A 19,863-nucleotide genomic window follows, 5' to 3' on the forward strand; every position below is an offset into this window, starting at 1 on the left:
TCATGACGTCCTTTTTACTTCGATGTCTCAACAGCGTTACGGAGATCGCGTGACGTGAGGGTTCTGCCTTTGTAGTGAGGATTGTAAGTTGACGCTGAGGAGGGGGGAAGAGGCGCCTCGGCCCCCCATGTGGAGTGATGTCAGCTGCTAATTATTATTAATGGGCGGGGGGGGGTGCCCATTTGGAGGACGTCACCTGAAATTATTAATGGAGGCTGGTCGACGTGGAGTGATGTCACGAGCGTTGCACACATTCATACTCTTTGGTTCTATTCGGTAAAGTCACGTAGGTAAAAAATAAAACAAAAATCACGACGTTTCGGCCACAACACAAGCGGCCTTCATCAGGTGAAAGGATCAGGCTGTCTCGAGGACAGCGCTGGAGTGAAACACAGCCATGCTCAGACCACGACCCTTAAGCTGTGTGCGAGGAAACAAGGTGCCTTGACAAAGGAATTAGCATAAAAATTAGCATTTTATTGGCCGACTTAGCATAGAGGTTTTGTACGGGTGCACATACCGGTTGGCACGGGGGGGGGGGGGGGGGGGGGGGGGGGAGTTTACCTATTGATGATGTGAAAGGGGAATTTAAGAGCTGCGAAAGTTTGGGGTACCACTACTTGAAAAATATACTGTACCATTGAAAATTAGTTTAATGTTTGGTTCGATTTAGAACATCTTTCCAATAGTTGCTTAATTTGAAACCATCTTCTCGGTTGAAATTGTGTCTGTGCTTGTAGATCTAAATTGCCTCGTGAACAAATCTCTGATAAAAACCCGTGGGTTTGCAAAGAACCTTGGTATCGGAGAAAATTATATCGTGATCACCCACAGCGTTGTAACAGTGGTCAGCAACGGCAGAAGAATTTGTTCTGCCGTGTTTCAAATCTGATTTGTGCTCGCGAATTCGGTCAGAGACATGTCGCTTTGTCTCCCCGATATAGCAATCACCGCAGGTACAACTCAATTTGTAAACCCCGGGGTACTGTAAGTCAGGAATGACATCCTTCACGGATGGGATCAGATCACAACTTTTGTGTACTGTATTGAACCGGACCTGGATCTTGTGTTTCTTTAGAATTTTGGAAATCCTTTTAGTAACGCCTGCTATATATGGTAGTGTGATGGTTTTGACCGTAGTATCAAGTGGTTGTTTCTGTATGGAGGGAGAAACAGCTTGGCGGATGGTACGGTCAGACTATCCGTTTCTCTTAAGGGCCAGGTGTACATGTTTTAATTCACTGGTCAGGTGGTGTTGGTCCGAAATGCAATGAGCCCTATGGTATAAAGTTTTGATGAGAGAATTCTTCTGGGCTGGGTGGTGGTGGGAATCAGGCTTCAAGTAGGAATCCGTGTGGGTAGGTTTCATGTAGACAGAATGCCGCAATGAGCCATCAGGTCTCCTCTCAAACAGAACATCCAAGAATGGTAGCTTGCCATCTTTCTCCACCTCCATGGTGAATTTGATGGTGGGATGTCTGGAATTGATGTGGTGTAGGAAAAGGTTCAGAGCTGGGAGGCCATGTGGCGAAATGACGAAAGTGTCATCCACATATCTCTTCCACAGGGAAGGTCTGAGGGTGGAAGTCTGGATGGCATCTGATTCAAATTTCTCCATGAAAATATTGGCTATCACTGGTGACAAGGGGGATCCCATGGGGGTACCCTCATTTTGTTTGTAGAAAGAGCCATTCCAAGTAAAGTAGGTATTGTTGAGGCAGTGCCTAACCAGTGCAGGTGTATCGGGGTCTAGTCCATGTTGGACCAAATTTTCAATTATTTCAATGGTATCAGGCACTGGGACCTTGGTGAACAAAGAGACCACATCGAAGCTGACAAGGATATCGTCAGGGGACAGTACAACGTCTTTGACCATAGAGACCAATTGGGCTGAGTTAAGTACTGCTGAGGCGGTCTTGCCAGTGAAAGGCAGCAAGGTATCTGACAGAAAACGGACCAGTCTATAGGTAGGGGAGTTGATCGTGGATACGATGGGTCGTAGTGGGGTGCCTTCTTTATGAATCTTGAGAAGACCATAGAATCTAGGGGGACTTGCAGCAGAAGGTTTTAGGGAGGGACGTTTAGTTGGGTCGTTTAGGGAGGTCGAACTTGTGATGATCTTGTTGGTTTTTATCGCTAGGCTATTGGTAGGGTTATTTTGGTACCCCAAACTTTCGCAGCTCTTAAATTCCCCCTTCACACCATCAATAGGTAAACTCCCCCCCCCCCGCCCGCGCCAACCGGCATATGTACCCGTACACCACCTCTGCTAAGTCGGCCAATCAAATGCTAATTTTTATGCTAATTCCTTTGTCAAGGCACCTTGTTTCCTCGCACAAAGCTTAAGGGTCGCGGTCTGAGCATGGCTGTGTTTCACTCCAGCGCTGTCCTCGAGACAGCCTGATCCCTTCACCTGATGAAGGCCGCTTGTGTTGTGGCCGAAACGTCGTGATTTGTGTTGTTTTATTTTTTACCTACGTGACTTTACCGAATAGAACCAAAGAGTATGGATCCTTGCAGTCACGAAAGCTTCAAATCTAGAGTTGCACACATTATTGGCTCATAGTAGGTAATAATTGGGGGGGGGGGGGGGTCCATTTGGAGGACGTCACTTGCTCATGATTATTAATGGAGGCTGGTCGATGTGCAGTGACGTCACGAGCGTTCAGGACAGACATTCCTGGGTGATTATAGCAGGTGTTTGTTACTGCGAGTGAAATGTTATATTTACAATGTATAAATTGCAAAGAGCATTCCTAACTGTGATTTTCATGAAGTGTATCCTGCGTTATTGGCGTCATTGGTCTGTTGAGCGACGCCTCAAGGTAACCAATTCCAATTCATTGCTTTCCCAGAATTGGCAGTTCATACCGAGGCCACGCTTTTGCTAATGTACCATGCACAGCCCTTAGGGCAGCGGTCCCCAACCTTTTTGGCACGAGGGACCGGTTTCGTGGAAGACAATTTTTTTCATGGACGGGGGGGGGGGTTCATAATTGGGTCTTTCCCCCTTTTCAAAGAAGCTCTCCAGTGACGTTTGTCTTTTACTCATTTTGGCTACTGGGGATCAGCTTGTGGGCTTACCAAAACTGTGACTGAGACAAGTGCGCAGTGCGGGAAAGAGGCGCGGACGGAAGTGGTCAATAAAATAATGGGCGTGCCACACGCGGACTCACCGCTCGCCTCCTGCTGTGCGGCCCGGGGGTTGGGGACCCCTGCATTAGGGCAATCCAGTGCTGGGTAACGGATTACCCACACTGCGTGTAAGGGGAGTATATTTAATTATATCTCACCATACTTGGTTACTGCCACAGAAGCCTCTTACCTGTTATCTCCCTCTACAACTTTCACAACTTCTGTCTTGTACAGTATTCACATAAACCCTGGCTGCTGGAACCCACACGGACTCCTCCTCGGCCGCTGCCCTCCATACACTCGGACACGGGAGTTTCCTTGACCCAATCCCTCCTGGCATCAAAGCCAACTACTCAGAACTCGGACACAACAACATGTCCCCAACTGGGGCCCAAGGAAACAGCACTTAATCCTCCATCAACATCCCTGAGTATTCCCTGGCACACGACACTTGCCCGTGTCCCGACAGGCTATCAGGACAGAAACAATGTCATTTGGAAACACTCAGTGGACTCCGAGCAGACAAATGCACTTAAAATTTAGCATTTTAGTGTTGTTGCATTTTATTTTCTGTCACCCATACCGATTTACATCATTTGTTACTGCACAATCTCACACCTTGAGTTTTGGCATTATGCGATGCGTATAGATGCCAGATACTAAGGCACTGTGCATTTACCAACTGCTGAGTAGGTGCATTAAAGCATGCGTACGTGCATACGAAAACAGCCCAATGCATCCATTATAAGCAGACGTAGTCGCACGTGTGTAGCAAGGAGAGGTCAGGTTTTCCAGATGTTAAGACTGCAGGAGACCTCAGATGTTGGGTGTTGACTGCATTACAGTTCTAAGATCTGCCATAAATGCAGTGGCATCAACAGCGCTGGCTTCTTGATTTTGAAAATAAATATCTTGAGCACGGCCAGGTAGTCACCCGGAGTCTCCCAGCTGCATTGAGCCAGTTTCAGTTTATTTGAGGCCACCACATTCATTACCCAAGCGTTCCTGTTCGTATCGGCGTTGGCGAGTCGGCAGTTGGTCACTTGGCATCACCAGTGGTAGGCCCTGGTCCACACAGAGAGCTTGCGGTACGCTGGCAGGGTGCGCAGCGATAGCAGACACGCTGCCGGAAGCCAGACACGAGCTGTGTTAAACACTCCTCGTCGTGCCTCATGGAAAGCATGGCTTACGGTACCACACGCTGGCTTTTAAAAATAATTGGCAATTGCACGTGCGTTCATTTTCATGGGAATGCTGCACAGATTTACCTCCTTTTAAGTTTCAGCTCACGTTCCAACATTTTGGGATTAGTGCTGAATCCTGTGGCTCGACATCTGTGTCCCTCTCAGTGGAGCCGAACTAACGCTGGATTTAATGGAGAGTATGTGCGCATCTACGTATAATTCAGTGCTCTGGAGGTGGTCTTGATCGCTATCACAGAGATTACTGAGACTTCCATATTGCAAGACTAGGTGGCCAGAAGATGGCAGCACAAAGTAGGTTGATAATCCATTTGTATAGATGTTTGGGTGTTTTCTCCTCAAGGTTCTGTGTATTCTCTGGGTATTGCACTTTTCTCATGCACACTAAATTCTCAATGGGGAATTGGCCATCCATACAACCCAGGCAAGATGCTGCTGACAAATGTATTTTGACTAAGTGGGGCTTTCCTAGATAAAATTAAAATAACATTACCACGTAGTTATGTACTTGCGATACACGAGTGTTACAACTACACCGGCCTGCCGGCCAAATATGAATGGATGGATAATGCACAAGCAGTGGTGAACAAGTAAACTTAGGGGTCCTGGGATGAAACCTCTTCATCCTGCGGGCCACATTCCCTGCCGTTTCCTTTAAAAAATGCTGGCGGCTGCTTTTGGTTAAGATATTTGTAACAGTGATGTGGGGTGCCACCGTGTATCGGCACATGGCAACCATTGCGAGGAACAATACCAAACTGGCTTCAAAAAGCTCTTTTATAGTCCATCACTATTTTTACTTTACAGATTTACACTGAAGATTAAGAAAAACCCAAGCCTTGATGTGCCGTGTTGCCAACACCACAGGGAGCCCCGCCCCCCGAGGGTGTGGCGTACCTGTGACGTGGGTGCGCGTCGCGGCTGTCATGGTCCCTGCCGGACTCTCGTCGATGGCCACCAACCACTCGATGAACTGAAAGTCAAAATGGAGCAAAGCAAGCGAGCTTCCTTTACATTCTTACTCAGCTCTGTTCAACGATAACCGGTAACCATTTTATGAATTCGTTACCACTTTAAAAAAATCAGGAACTGGAAACTTTCCAGTGGAACGTCACTAATAAATCACTGGAAGACAAACCACACGGTGGCCTTAAGTCACCACGTGCTACATTTGCCCTAGTTTCCCAGTTACAAAGACGTATTGTGTTTATTGTTCTAGGCGTTTCTCTATGTATAGCAAAATAATATTAACTGGTTCTTTACCATATTTTCACAAGGTAAAGCACAACGTGAGTCAGTCTCTCTTTGAGAGTGAGCAGATTCTGTGTGCCTTAAAAGTCTAATTGTGATGCAAAACAAGATTTTAACCACCCTCGTTCTTATTCAGAATAGGGCAGCAAGAGAACAATGTCGACAAGGGTCACATGATGCGTATTTGGCTGGCAATGAGCTGGTAAGATTAGAAGTGATCATCCCATTTCAGAGACTGACTTGGTCCCTCTGTCCGTCACGGATTAAAAAGATAAATGACACCCCTTTGTAGAAAGTTACCAGTTGTCATGAGGAAAGACTGGCGGCCTTACTTGATCCGATGTGCTGCCTATAAACATCGTCGTCACCGCACAGCACGTCTTACAATGCAGACACGAGTAAGGGGGTGTGATCAACTGCTGAAACAAAAATGTGTAAACCATTGGGCAACGTCCATCCAGATGGGCCCTCTGGCCCACTAGCCATGAGCCAATGGGTTCAATGTTTTTTCTCTTAAGTGATTAAACAAACTCCATTAGCCAGCAGACAAAAAAATAAAATCAACAGAAAAAGTGCAGGGACTGTTGACAGTGGTGTTCAGACATACGATCTAGGAACACTCAATGCATCGCTCAATAACAGCCTGGTAATGGACATGTGTGCAGTAGGCTGATGTCTGGGACAATGGCCCTTTCTTTTCTGATTAATGTGTCGGGAGCTCCATTACTCAAGCGCTTCAGTGGTGGGGTTAGTGGATCATAAAGAGATCAGCATATTGCATGAGACATCGGCCGACCGGCCGGCCCTTATTGCCGTGAGGCACGAGCATCGTCCCACGCCGCCCTGCCGCCATTCACCGTATCCGCCTGCTGCTTCCAGGGTTCCTTCTGCATTAGTTGCGGGAGGGTGAGCGGCATCAGCCGGAGGCAGTCTTCCACCGTCAACCCGTCCTCGTCCCTCGAACCCAGAGCCAACCCCGGCGACCCCAAGGGGGCTGCCCCCGGGCCGGGGGGCTCCTCGGTGGTGGTGGTGTCGGGGCCCCAGCAGGGGGACGCCGCGGCAAGGAGGCATGAGGAGAGGTCGGCCCAGGCCAGCGCCGCCGCTGCAAACACGCGCAGCAGCAACTCCACCGCCTGCGCGGCAGCGGAGGACGAGAGGCTTCGCGTGAGCGCTCAGGACAGCAACAAAGGGACCCCGCCGTCTCAAATGTCAGGCTGTTGAGATGTTTACCATGGGCAGCGTATACCCGGGTACAATGGGTGTCTGCGTACCATGCAAAGTCAAGCTACCGTGACTCTCGATGGACTGTGGGTGTCAGGGTAACACTACCGTCAGAGTACCGTGGTTGTTAAGTACCATGGTTGTTAGGTACCATGGGTGTGAGTGTATCGTGGATGTTAGGATATCGTGGTTATTAGGGTACCTTAAAGTGTCATGGTTGTCTACCTTATGATGTCAGGATACCGTCAGTGTCCCTGTTCCATGAGTTTCGAAGAACCACTTGTGTCAGGACCGTACCAAGGAGCATCAGAGCCATGTGAATTTCGGAGACCATAAAGTTACCATGGGTATCAGAATATGATGGCTGTCAGGATATCAGGATTGTGAGGGTACGGCGGAGTATCGTGGGTGACCATATTCCGTGGGCACGAGTGTGCCACGGCATACAGTGGGTGTGATCGTATGCTGGGATGCCATGGGTGAGTGGGTATGGGGTAGTTCCGCAGGGAACTGTGGTACCTGCTGCTGCGTGGCGTTGCCCTCCGTGTCGGGCCCAGCCGCTGTGTTCCTCACGTGACCCATCAGCTCCAGCAGCCACTCCAGCCGGTTCTGCACTCCTGCAACAAGGAGAATCGGCATGCTAACGCTTGCATGTCTGTCTGGCTGTGTCGGTTGGTGGAGGGTCTTAACGACAGACATTTGGCCAGATCATGAAGTGGCCTAACCCTAAAATCGATAACAAATGAGTGCGCACGTATGTGCGTGCATACCCGTGTGCTCGTGCTGCGTGAAGCGAGCCTGGTGCAGGCCCTGAAGCAGGAGCCACAGCACGGCTCGGTGCTGCGGGTGCCCGACGGCACAGTTTATGCTGTCGTTGAGTCCAACCAGAGGCACCCGGCCCTCGGCCACCAGCAGGACCCGCAGCAGCGTGGCCTTGAGCAGGCCCTCCTGAGTAAGTGAGCGGTGGGTACGCGAGTGGGCGAGTGAGCGAGCGGGCGAGGGAGTGGGCGGACCGGCGGGTGGGCTAGCGAGCGGCCGGGTGAACAAGCGGCCAGGTGAGCGAGTGAGTGGGCGGTTGAGTGAGAAATCACAAGGGCAGGGCGGGAATGATGCTGAACAAGGGGGCAGGCTGGGAGGGGAAGTGAATGGCTGAAGGGTGGCTCAAAAGCCATAACCTGATTTCGCAGGGTGTGGGTCAGCATGCTGAGGATACAGTGCTTTGGAGGTACAGTTGGTGAATCACACAAGGATCATCATGCACGTGAGAGACTCCCATCCCTGATGACCTACACAGTTATCAGAAAAAAGCAGGACGTGCTCTTGTGAACTAGTGGTATATATATATAATCATTTATATTCTATCTAATTCATGGACTTTCTGTGGAGAGCATGGCTCAAAAAAATGTCCTTGAGACTCAGCAAGGGTTTTTCGGCTAATAAAATATAACTGATTAAATAAATTTTAATTATATTTAAATGTGAGAAGGAATAGAAGAGGAAGTGAACAACTCCAATTGTTCACGATTTAAATACGTATAATCTGGAGAGAGTTTATTTGCATTAGAAAGGCCCTTTTAAAGTTATCATAGTAACATTAACTGGGCTGAAACATGCGACGAGCCATGGGGCAAAACATCTTTTGCGAGGGTCCTTGAGACGAGGGCAGCGATTGGAGCGGAGCCACGCGGTGCTCACCGTGCCCACGTGAGTGATGCGGTCGATGTCTGCGTCAGGCAGCTGAGACAGGCAGTGAGCCATGAGCTGGTACTCCTCCAGCCGGCACTCCTGTCACAGCAGCACAGCGCGTGCGCCAGCATCGTTTTAACAGCCGCGTAATGATTCGCCGGTTAATATTCATTCTCACGCTCGTAATACGTGGAGCAGCTCAAGCACATGGAGGTTTTTTACAACTGATGCAGTTCTTTACTTTCAGGTGGTGATAAGGACTTGTTTTTGTGTTGAAAACTAATTTCTTGAGAATAGATTTTTGTGTTTAGTTTGTTGTCCTTCCCCCGCACCTCCGGCGAGTGCTGTGGTACAACAGAATGAGTCCATGAAATATGGAGGGACTATGCATGTGCATGACCCTAATCGAGTTGAACATGGGATCTAGCATGGAATCTAACCCCAACATTTTTTTTACTATGGATAATATTGGTCGCGAAAGCCTACATGTTAACATAACCATGATGACCTCTTCATCTTGACCTCGATGACCTTCCCCCATTTACGGCTTTGTTCGAAGGCCGTACGCGAGCTCACAGCCGGGCACCGCACCTGGATTTCCACAGGGAGATCGACGTAGGCCCTCTCGGTGGCGGCACTGAGTGCCGACCAGCAGTAATGTGGGAGATTGGGCAGCCGCAGGGCGTCGCGGAGGCCCTGCAGCAGGGCTAGCTGGTCTCCGCCAGCCTGCGTGCAGGCACTGTCCAGGAATGCCTCCATCTTGTCCTGTGGCACGTGCCTCATCCACAGCGGCAAGGAGGAGCACAGGAAGGACCGCGTGCAGGGCTGTAGTGACACACGCATACACAGACAGCCATGTAAAAACGAGGCTACAGTGACACACACAGGCAGCATGAGAGAGCGAGGCTGCAGTGTCACACGCACACACATACGGCAATGTGACAGCGAGGCTATAGTGACACAGACAGCAAGAAAGATCAGGGCTGCAGTCGTTGTAAGAAAATCATTTGTTTGTGGGGAAACACAATTCCTGGACTCCGGAGTCTATCTGCAGTACGTCTGAGGGAAGGTAGTTATTAAGATGTGACCACAAACAGAAACATCGCCCCTACTGTGAAACTACTGAAAACTTGTCTGTAAAACACAGCACCTTCATTCGTCATAGCCTTGAGCTAAGAATGGTGTGAATACCAAATGTACTAGAGTAATAATTTATTATACTGGTCAGGAGGTGACCATATTATTTGATGTATTGTCACGTAAAAAGGAAGATAAAGGCCCAAAGCAGACACTGAGCGAGTGAGCGTGTGATTCACAGTCGTACGAGCGCACCGCAAGGCTGTGCAGCAGTGGAGCTGCCACCCACACAGCCAGGAACACCGATGCACTCTGGGAGGCATTCGCCTGTGCCACTGCCAGCTGGATGGCCAAGTGCTGCACGACCTCTCCTGTTTAACACAAATATTCACACGCAGGTGTGTGCACACACAAAAACAAAGATTCTCCAATAGCCTTAATACACTGTTGGGGAAAGTGCTGTTCGCGAGCATCTATGAAGGCCGGAATGGCACACGAGGGGGTGGGTGGCCAGCACCACGCCCGGCCTCCTTTATTTCCCGAGTGGCGATGTTCACACACCACACCAGCTAGACATTTGAGGCCGATTCAACCTAGGGTAGGCCCAGGATCGGTTCAGATAATCATCACTGGTATTAGCCGTTAGTGAGAATCGAACTTGGGTCGCCGGGTTTGAGGCGCAGGGCACTAACCACTCTGCCACCACTCCCCACATGCAAACATACATATTTACATGCATGTGCACATATAAACTCAAAACATCATACACACATACACATGATTCATAATAGATGTTTGGGTTAGGCCATAATGATTTGAACAACTTTGTGTCATTGAGATACTCCACCACTCGACACAGCCAAACAAATTAAGTAGTCATGTCTACAAGCGTTTAACAATTATTGTTTTGGCTCAAAAGGTAAGTTAAAGAACAATTATCACAACCAAATTGAGCAATTAGATACGTCGTTTTGCTTGAAACTGCATCAATCATCTTCAGGATAAGATCCAGGAAGTGAGAATTACAATCCAGGAAGTCAGAATATCAACTCAAAAACTAAGACACATACATAAAAACCTACATTATGAACACATTCTTACATGCTCCAACATATATACAGACGTACAAAGATTCACCATTACGCTTATAAACTCTTGGAGCAAGCACTGTTAGTGCTGCACCGTGTGCTGCACCGATGTAGCTCGGTGCCCTGCATCCTGGCAAGTTGCCGCGTGCACGTCGCTAAGGGATCACCGGCGATACAGGGTTCTCACCAAAGGCCAGGCGCAGCAGTGGAGTCAGCAGCCCCGGCCAGTTCACAGGGGGGAACTGATGGTTGGAGGCAGCAGCCGCCAGAGCCCCCAGGACTACAGCAACCAAGCTAGCAGACACAGCCTCGGGACCTGCCACACAAGAGGCCACACACAGCTACACACACCTGGGCAACACAAACACAAAGATCCCCCATATAACCTTTCCAGACTGTTGAGGCAAGTGCTATTAGCAAACAACTATTAAGGTCGACATAGCACACAAGGCGGTGGGTGGAAAGCACCACGCCTGGCCGCCTTTGTATCCCCAGTGCTGATGTTAAGACACTGCACCCTGATTTAAGGCTTAGTCGACCAAGGGGAGGCCCAAAATCGATTTAGATATGCATCACCAATGTTAACTGTGAGTGGGAATAAAAGACATACCTGGCTCACACACACAAAGCTATACACACTTGGTTCACACACACAGAGCTCCTGTCTGTGTGTGACTGCGCCTACGAACTCCATGGACCATAGAACTTTGCACTGACCAAATTTACAAATATCTGCTGTTCAGTTCTCAGACAAAGCAACAAAGCTAAGTAACTTACAAATTAATTTCTAATATGGAAGGAGGAGGAGAGTCGCTGTCGGGGCAGTTGTGTATGCAGAGCACTGATCACACAGCCAATCCATACCTCTACGGCCGGCTTCAATCAAGAACGCCGTCGCGGCCTTGATGACGCTACTGCTGGGCAGGTAGTCAAAGTCCGGTGGCACTGCGGATGGAAGAGGCACACGCAGAGATGCAGAGCGCGGACAAAAGTAAACTCCACTGGTAAGCAGGGACACAGAGGACAGTTGACCTGACGCGGAGCTGCGAGCGAGGGCCTGCCCAAAGGTACTGGGAGAGGACTTACCAGAAGCACGGCCGTGCATGGTGGCGCTAGACGAGAGGTACAGATGACCCAGGAGCCACGCAGCGTTGCTCTGAAGCCCCACAGCATCAGACGCACTCACCACCTGTAGACGGACACGTCACAGAACCTATGATGCCTACTAGAGAGCACAGCACATACGCTCTAGACACACACGAGGACAGCACAGACACGATAACTACACAAGCACAGCAAAGAAACAACCACACACAAGAGTACAGTAGAGACATGATAACCAAACAACAGCACAGCACAAACAATAACCACACAAAACGAGCAAAGCACGGCACTATAATAATTTAAATTTATAAAGCACCCTTAAACAAACTTGATTTGGCGCTTTCGTGACTGCAGGAATTACTCTTTGGTTTTTTCGGTAAAGTCACGTAGAAATAATAAAATTACATAATAGCATACGACGTTTCGATTGCAACGCAAGCAATCATCATCAGGCACAAAAGAGCTAAAATTTAAGAGAGAGAGGAAACACAGAACCGCAGATATATACAGCCACCTAAGTAGAGGGAGTTAACACAGAGACACAAAGAGAGACACGTATGGAGCACAGAGAGATAGGGTCTCTGTGCCGAGGCCTTAGCATGTAGGGGAGACAAAGAGAGATGGAGAAGCCCATCAAATCAAACACGATTTAGTAAAATTTGGAAACTATTATGCAACACAGAGGGTCGGTCAAAACACAATTAACGCATGTTCTGGTTGATTACGTCATTTCAAAGATTGCTAAATTATAGGTTAAGTGTGAAAATTTGAGAGAGAGATAAGAACCTATATACAGAGACACAAAAAACAGACAAGTAGAGAGAGAAGAAGCAGAGACACAGAGGAATATACAATACAGCGTAGATAGCAGGCCAACATAACAGTCAACACTCTACCTGGCTGATTACGTTCCTCTAAGGATTGCTAAATTTAAGAGAGTGATAGAGTACAGATCGCAGACACATATATAGACATCTATGCAGAGAGAGTTAGCACAGAGACTTACAGAGAGAGACACACATATGGGACACAGTCGTTCTCAGGGCGCTATGCATGGAAATAACCACAAACACAAGTAAAGCACACACTAAAAGGCAGTCATGGAGTTTTGGGTTGATAATGAAACAACAATTCCCAATTACATCTCTATATTTATGTTTTCTTCAACATTTATTGAATGCTGCTTCCCTAATCTGGCTAGGTAACTGTGGCTAGATTTATCTACTCACAATCCACAAAGCTGTGAGGTCAAATCCCAGTGAGGGGTTGCCTCAACCCATCAACCATCCCTTTGTAGGCATTAAAATGAATATCGCTTCGTGCCATAAGAATGTGGAATTTTCCACTCGTGGAACGTCCAATGGATAAGAGTACTCTATACTCATTTGAGCTGATCCTTTAACTCTTGACCATGAAGAGGCAATACGTGTGGTCTTTATGTAGCGCTGTTGTGCCATTAGTCCAAGACCTGAGTGAGCGATTTGATGGCCCCACCAAGCCTCGCTTGGCACTGGGGTGACTCGAGCACATCCGTCTTCAGCTGTGGAAGTGAAAATGTTGTTATAAACATTACCAAACTATCTCTGGTGATGCATCCAACATCCATCTGGCTTAACAACTCGAGTTTTACTCATTAACTAATCCCACTGATGAAAGAGAGGCCTTTGGTTCAACGCTGCAAGCGTTAAGCGAGGAATGTAATATGGCGGGACATATTACTTTAGGTGAGGGCACGCCGCGTATTCCACCCGTACAGTGAGGGAAAAAAGTATTTGATCCCCTGCTGATTTTGTACGTTTGCCCACTGACAAAGAAATGATCAGTCTATAATTTTAATGGTAGGTTTATTTGAACAGTGAGAGACAGAATAACAACAACAAAAATCCAGAAAAACGCATGTCAAGAATGTTATAAATTGATTTGCATTTTAATGAGGGAAATAAGTATTTGACCCCTCTGCAAAACATGACTTAGTACTTGGTGGCAAAACCCTTGTTGGCAATCACAGAGGTCAGACGTTTCTTGTAGTTTGCCACCAGATTTGCACACATCTCAGGAGGGATTTTGTCCCACTCCTCTTTGCAGATCTTCTCCAAGTCATTAAGGTTTCGAGGCTGACGTTTGGCAACTCGAACCTTCAGCTCCCTCCACAGATTTTCTATGGGATTAAGGTCTGGAGACTGGCTAGGCCACTCCAGGACCTTAATGTGCTTCTTCTTGAGCCACTCCTTTGTTGCCTTGGCCGTGTGTTTTGGGTCATTGTCATGCTGGAATACCCATCCACGACCCATTTTCAATGCCTTGGCTGAGGGAAGGAGATTCTCACCCAAGATTTGATGGTACATGGCCCCGTCCATCGTCTCTTTGATGCGGTGAAGTTGTCCTGTCCCCTTTGCAGAAAAACACCCCCAAAGCATAATGTTTCCACCTCCATGCTTGACGGTGGGGATGGTGTTCTTGGGGTCATAGGCAGCATTCCTCCTCCTCCAAACACGGCGAGTTGATTCTAGATTTAAAGGTTTCGTGACTGCAAGGATCCATACTCTTTGGTTCTATTCGGTAAAGTCACATAGACTTTACCGAATAGAACCAAAGAGTACGGCGAGTTGAGTTGATGCCAAAGAGCTCCATTTTGGTCTCATCTGACCACAACACTTTCACCCAGTTGTCCTCTGAATCATTCAGATGTTCATTTGCAAACTTCAGTCGGGCATGTATATGTGCTTTCTTGAGCAGAGGGACCTTGCAGGCGCTGCAGGATTTCAGTCCTTCACGGCGTAGTGTGTTACCAATTGTTTTCTTGGTGACTATGGTCCCAGATGCCTTGAGATCATTGACAAGATCCTCCCGTGTAGTTCTGGGCTGATTCCTCACCATTCTCATGATCATTGCAACTCCACGAGGTGAGATCTTGCATGGAGCCCCAGGCCGAGGGAGATTGACAGCTCTTTTGTGTTTCTTCCATTTGCGGATAATCGCACCAACTATTGTCACCTCACCAAGCTGCTTGGCAATGGACTTGTAGCCCATTCCAGCCTTGTGTAGGTCTACATTCTTGTCCCTGACATCCTTGGAGAGCTCTTTGGTCTTGGCCATGGTGGAGAGTTTGGAATCTGATTGATTGATTGATTGCTTCTGTGGACAGGTGCCTTTTATACAGGTAACAAGCTGAGATTAAGAGCACTCTCTTAAAGAGAGTGCTCCTAATCTCAGCTTGTTACCTGTATAAAAGACACCTGGGAGCCAGAAATCTTTCTGATTGAGAGGGGGTCAAATACTTATTTCCCTCATTAAAATGCAAATCAATTTATACAATTTTTGACATGCGTTTTTCTGGATTTTTTTGTTGTTATTCTGTCTCCCACTGTTCAAATAAACCTACCATAAACATTATAGACTGATCATTTCTGTGTCAGTGGGCAAACGTATAAAATCAGCAGGGGATCAAATACTTTTTTCCCTCACTGTGTACCCAGAATTCCCAAACTGCTCAGCTGCGCAACTGAAGAAAGCATTTCATCGTTGACCGCTGATAAACCGCGTGATAAAAGAACCGTGTTATAATGAACACGCATTGTGTGTAAATGCGTTAAGAGAGGACTTACTGCGACATATAAGGCTGGGCTGGTGGTTTTGGGATATGTGTCTATCTGATGCCGCTGATGCTGGGGTAAGATCGACTCAAATCACAGAAGCCTATGAGGTCATATGAAGAAGCTTCATCCACAAGAGGTTTTTTGGGTTAGATCGCGTAAATATATAAATGTGTCGTTAAAACACACCACCACCCGACACAGAAAACTTGTAAGGGTTGTCACGTAAACAGAACATGCCAATTCGTCAATAGTACAGCACACCGGTGTGTTCTTTCTCAAAATAAAGCAATGCTTTTCTCATTTATTTCAATGGAAAACCTGTTAATCGGAAGCCATATATTTAGCACCAAAGTATACCGGGGATCTTTAGTGAGGCATAAAACAAGAGTCTTGTGCTGACTGACCGCGATGAGAGGGCTTTCGGAGCCAGATAGTGCAGCGAGTCCGCTGGCTGCAGCCAGCCTCTGCGTGGTGGGGCAGCCCTGTGGGGCCAGCAGCACAAGCAGAGTGGGCACGTGAACGTGAGCGCATCGCTGCACACATTCGCGGGCCACACATTCACATTCGTGCATGGGCTGTTCAGAAAACTAAAACTCAACACGTTCCTCAAAAACACTGTGAGCTTAGAAGGAAAAAATATATACTCGGCGACGTTTCGGGCAATGGCCTTTCTTCATAGCGCATGGACGTTAAATTAGGTTATGGATCTCAACATAAAGTAAAGGGCATGAGGGGCCTTGTGAAGTCACAGCTCAAAATACACCCAGCATATTTATTAATATAATAATTTTATTGGAATTATTATAATTTCAATAGACAAAAGGCAAGAGTGCAGGAAGCCAGACTAAAGCACCTTTAGGATTCTGAGGTCTACATGTTTAATGGAAGAACTCCGAGCCAGATGAAAAAAAACCCCAAAAGGAATCCTAGGCTTCACAGTATCGCCCAAGGCCAAAAGAGGCAAAATAAGAGAAGGTGAGGATTACGTGGTTTCACTGTTAATGCCCGAGGTTCAGACAGCCGGATGAAGTTGCACGTCTATGTTATTTGTTTTAGTGGTAATGTCCTCGGGTCAGGAAGTCATAATAAAAAAAAAACACCTCTATGAACATTAAGGTTTAATGATAATGTGCAAGTCAGACAGCAACCACTTAACGCAACTCCAGACACATGTGGCACCAAGTGAGGACATGGAGTGGGGCAGATGAGGAAATAGGGTGGGGGGTCAGGTGAGGGCACGGGGTAGGGTCAGGTGAGGTAATGGGGTGGGGTCAGGTGAGGACTCGGGTGGCACAGATGAGGGCACGGGGTGGCGCCAGGTGAGGGTACGGAGTGAGGTTAGGTGAGGAACCAAACATTAAACTAATTTTTCAATGGTACAGTATATTTTTCAAGTAGTGGTACCCCAAACTTTCGCAGCTTAAAATCCCTTTTCACACCACCAGCATGTGGACGCTGCCGTGCCCCCTCGCCAGCCTGCACAGGTCAACCCCCTCCCTACCTTTCATCATGCTAAGTCCGCCTATTAAAATGCAAATTTTTATGCTAATTCCTTTGTCAAGGCACCTTAATTACTCTCACACAGCTTAAAGGTCGCGGTCTGAGCTTGGCTGTGTTTCACTCCAGTGTTGTCCTCAAGACAGTCTGGTCTCTTCACCTGATGAAGGCCGCTTGTGTTGTGGCCGAAACGTCGTGATTTTTGTTGTTTTATTTTTTACCTACGTGACTTTACTGAATAGAACCAAAGAGTATGGATCCTTGCAGTCACGAAAGCTTCAAATCTAGAAGTGGGGTCAGGTGAGGACACAGGTGGGGTCAGGTGAAGGTATGGGTGAAGTCAGGTGAGGGTACGGGAAACAGCACAGCAGCGGAAGGAGCCCTGACCTCGGCATGGAGGATTTTGGTCCAAGCGGCCATGAGGCGCGTGCACAGTTCGTCGGCGCAGCCATGCCCGCACGATGCCAGCCCACAGACCACGACGCCCAGCGCCAGGGCAAAGCCGGCACTCTGACGTGAGGAGACACCCAGACAATGAAGACATTGGGAGGTTACTGTCAACAATAGCTCTAAAATATCAAGTTTCTCTGTCACGCATTTTCAATTCCAGGCATTTAAAAAATAATAAATGAAAGTACCATAATACGAATAGTAACGTGTAACTCTTCCCTGGCAGGGCCTCGAGAAAGAAGAGGTAGTTGCAGTAGTGGAACACGCGCGTTTCTAATTTCGCAAACTAAGGCACTGGAGAGAGTCCACAAATACAAATATCCCCCGTATAGCCTTAACAGACTGTTGGGACAAGTGCTGTTAGCGAGCACGTACAAAGGCGTGCACGGCACATGAAGGGGGGGGGGGTACCTGGCACCATGCTCAACCGAGTCGACCTAGGGGAGGCCCAGGATCAGTTCAGATATCCTTCATTGCGCCACCGCTCCCCACGTTCACACACCTGCTGGTTCTGCTCCACTAGGATGCGTAGTTGGTTCACGGCCTGCTCTGCCTCCGAGGCCTGCAGGATGCCGCTGTTGAATGCTGCCACGGTCACGCAGGCCACGGCGTAGCCCAGCGCCTGTGAGAGGCAGGACACGCACGCCACCCGAGCACGGGGGGATATGGTCAATGGCAAAGGCGCCCACGAGGGCGACTCAACCCACGGGGCACGACCGCTATGCGTAGGCGGACACAGCTGCTGGCACTTGTGGTGGGCAGTTTTGCTGTTGGCACTTAATACGTTTGAGTTGTTTCATGTACGAATTATGTTTTCTAGAAGCGTGTATTCACTTTATGAGTGTCCTCCAGACAGTCTCGTCCCTTCACCTGATGAACGCCGCTTGTGTTGTGGCCGAAACGTCGTGAGAATATTATTGTATTATTTTATTTTATCAATTTATTATTTTATTCTAATTCTACGTGACTTTACCGAAAGAACCAAAGAAGATTGACAGCATATTTCTGGGTATTGCCCTTATAGATACGGGGATAGGATCACTGTGAGCTAACACACGCCGCTGCATTGTGAGGATCCCATACTGTAGGTATCATCGGCATGGAGCAACTCACCTCCTCGAGATTTAAAGAAATGGCAAGATTCGGGGTCATAAATCCAAACTGGAGATATTTGAATTGTGGTGCACCTGTAGTGGTCTTATTCTCCAGTTATCCTAGTTTGTAGTTTAGTCTGTCTCGAGTCCCAGCGCAGCAGCACAGGTCCCGTACCTCCTGTTGCTGGCGGCCAGTCTGCTCGCATGCCGCCGCCACCGCCGCCATGAGCTTGTCTCGCGTGGCACGCACGTGCACGTGGCTCTCCGTCTGACTGCTCTGGCTCATGACGGACAGCACGAGGCCCAGGCCGAGCACACAACCTGCCCTGCGCACCACACGGCACACCACGACTCATGAAGTCCTGCTGCTATTTGGGGTGGCCCAGAGGCAGAGGGGATTCATAAGATCCCGGAGGCGGTACAGCCGAGATTCTAGTTTGTAAGCCAAGTTTCCAGGTTCCCAAGTGTCATGAGCTGATACTCTCTGCTCTGCCACCAATGAATGTGCTAAAACATCTAACAAATACAATGTTGAAAGCTGGATGTGTCACGATGGGGTGGTGCACAATGGGGTGTGGTGTGCGTATGGCCTGCAAGGCGAGCGTGCGTGCATGTACACGCACTACGCACATGAGTATGTGTGCTATGTATGTGTGTGCGTGCACTATCTGTGTGTGTGTGCATGCGCTACATACGTGTGTGCGCGCTACGTACATGTGCGTGCGCTATGGACGAGTGCGTGCATGCACTACATGTGTGTGCATGCACTACGTACATGTGTGCGTGTGCTACGTACGTGCATTGGCCAACCATTTCAATCAGTCAACCCATGGCACCTGGGTCTGTCCCGTGATCTCCTGCCAGCGGGCATTCGACACTTCACGTGGCTTTAACGTGCACGAAGCCTGGCACAAGCGCCGTGGTGTTGTCACCGCACTTAGTGGCGAATGGCGGTTGTTGTTGCTACGTACGTGTGCTCCAGCTGGGGCTGGAAGCAGCTCGTCTCCAGGCTATCCAGCGCCCTCATCAGCAGCAACGACAGCTTCTGTTCACTAACCTCGCTATGCAGAACACACAGCCACAAAACAACACGATGGCACCAGTGAACACCATTCATTGGCAAAATACCACAAATAAAGTTTAAATAATACACGTGAGCTTAGGTGATTTTTATTAAGTGATCAATCACTTTACCACCATTCAAACACTGATAAATCTCATAAAGGCAGACTATAACGTCCCTTTCTGTACTGCCTCAACCCCGATTGACTGGGATCTTTGATTTACTGAAAAACAGAAACTGACATAAAGTCGCTTCCAGAGAAATATATTCACCTGGGAAGTAGATCTAGAGAATATCAAAAACTAGTTTTCTGGGGGACTGGTCGAGGCGGACTGCAGCTGTGCCCAGAATTATATTTCAATTTTAGATTTAAAGCTTTCGTGACTGCAAGGATCCATA

General features: G+C 48.2%; 1 protein-coding gene across 6 annotated transcripts in view; it reads right to left on the reverse strand.

The window, feature by feature from the left end:
* Positions 1-3,673: 3,673 nt before the first annotated feature.
* The window catches only part of FOCAD (focadhesin), a 42,046-nt gene continuing 25,856 nt past the window's right edge, over positions 3,674-19,863 (reverse strand). For 5 of the 6 annotated variants that reach the window (XM_032953782.2, XM_032953783.2, XM_032953779.2 and 2 more), the window contains 17 exons: positions 19,373-19,462; positions 18,577-18,727; positions 17,810-17,929; positions 17,245-17,367; positions 15,765-15,842; positions 13,233-13,304; positions 11,747-11,849; positions 11,525-11,605; positions 10,848-10,976; positions 9,828-9,943; positions 9,087-9,320; positions 8,505-8,594; positions 7,580-7,757; positions 7,329-7,426; positions 6,446-6,721; positions 5,235-5,310; positions 3,674-4,258 (listed from right to left, as the gene is read on the reverse strand). In XM_032953782.2, the coding sequence (XP_032809673.2) occupies positions 4,185-4,258; positions 5,235-5,310; positions 6,446-6,721; positions 7,329-7,426; positions 7,580-7,757; positions 8,505-8,594; positions 9,087-9,320; positions 9,828-9,943; positions 10,848-10,976; positions 11,525-11,605; positions 11,747-11,849; positions 13,233-13,304; positions 15,765-15,842; positions 17,245-17,367; positions 17,810-17,929; positions 18,577-18,727; positions 19,373-19,462 (2,089 nt within the window). In that variant the 3' untranslated portion in view covers positions 3,674-4,184. The other variant, XM_076066745.1, reaches the window with a different exon arrangement.

This window comes from Petromyzon marinus, chromosome 13 (assembly GCF_048934315.1).
Source record: "Petromyzon marinus isolate PM22_M1 ecotype Great Lakes invasive population chromosome 13, UKy_Petmar_22M1.pri1.0, whole genome shotgun sequence".
Lineage (NCBI taxonomy): Eukaryota > Metazoa > Chordata > Hyperoartia > Petromyzontiformes > Petromyzontidae > Petromyzon > Petromyzon marinus.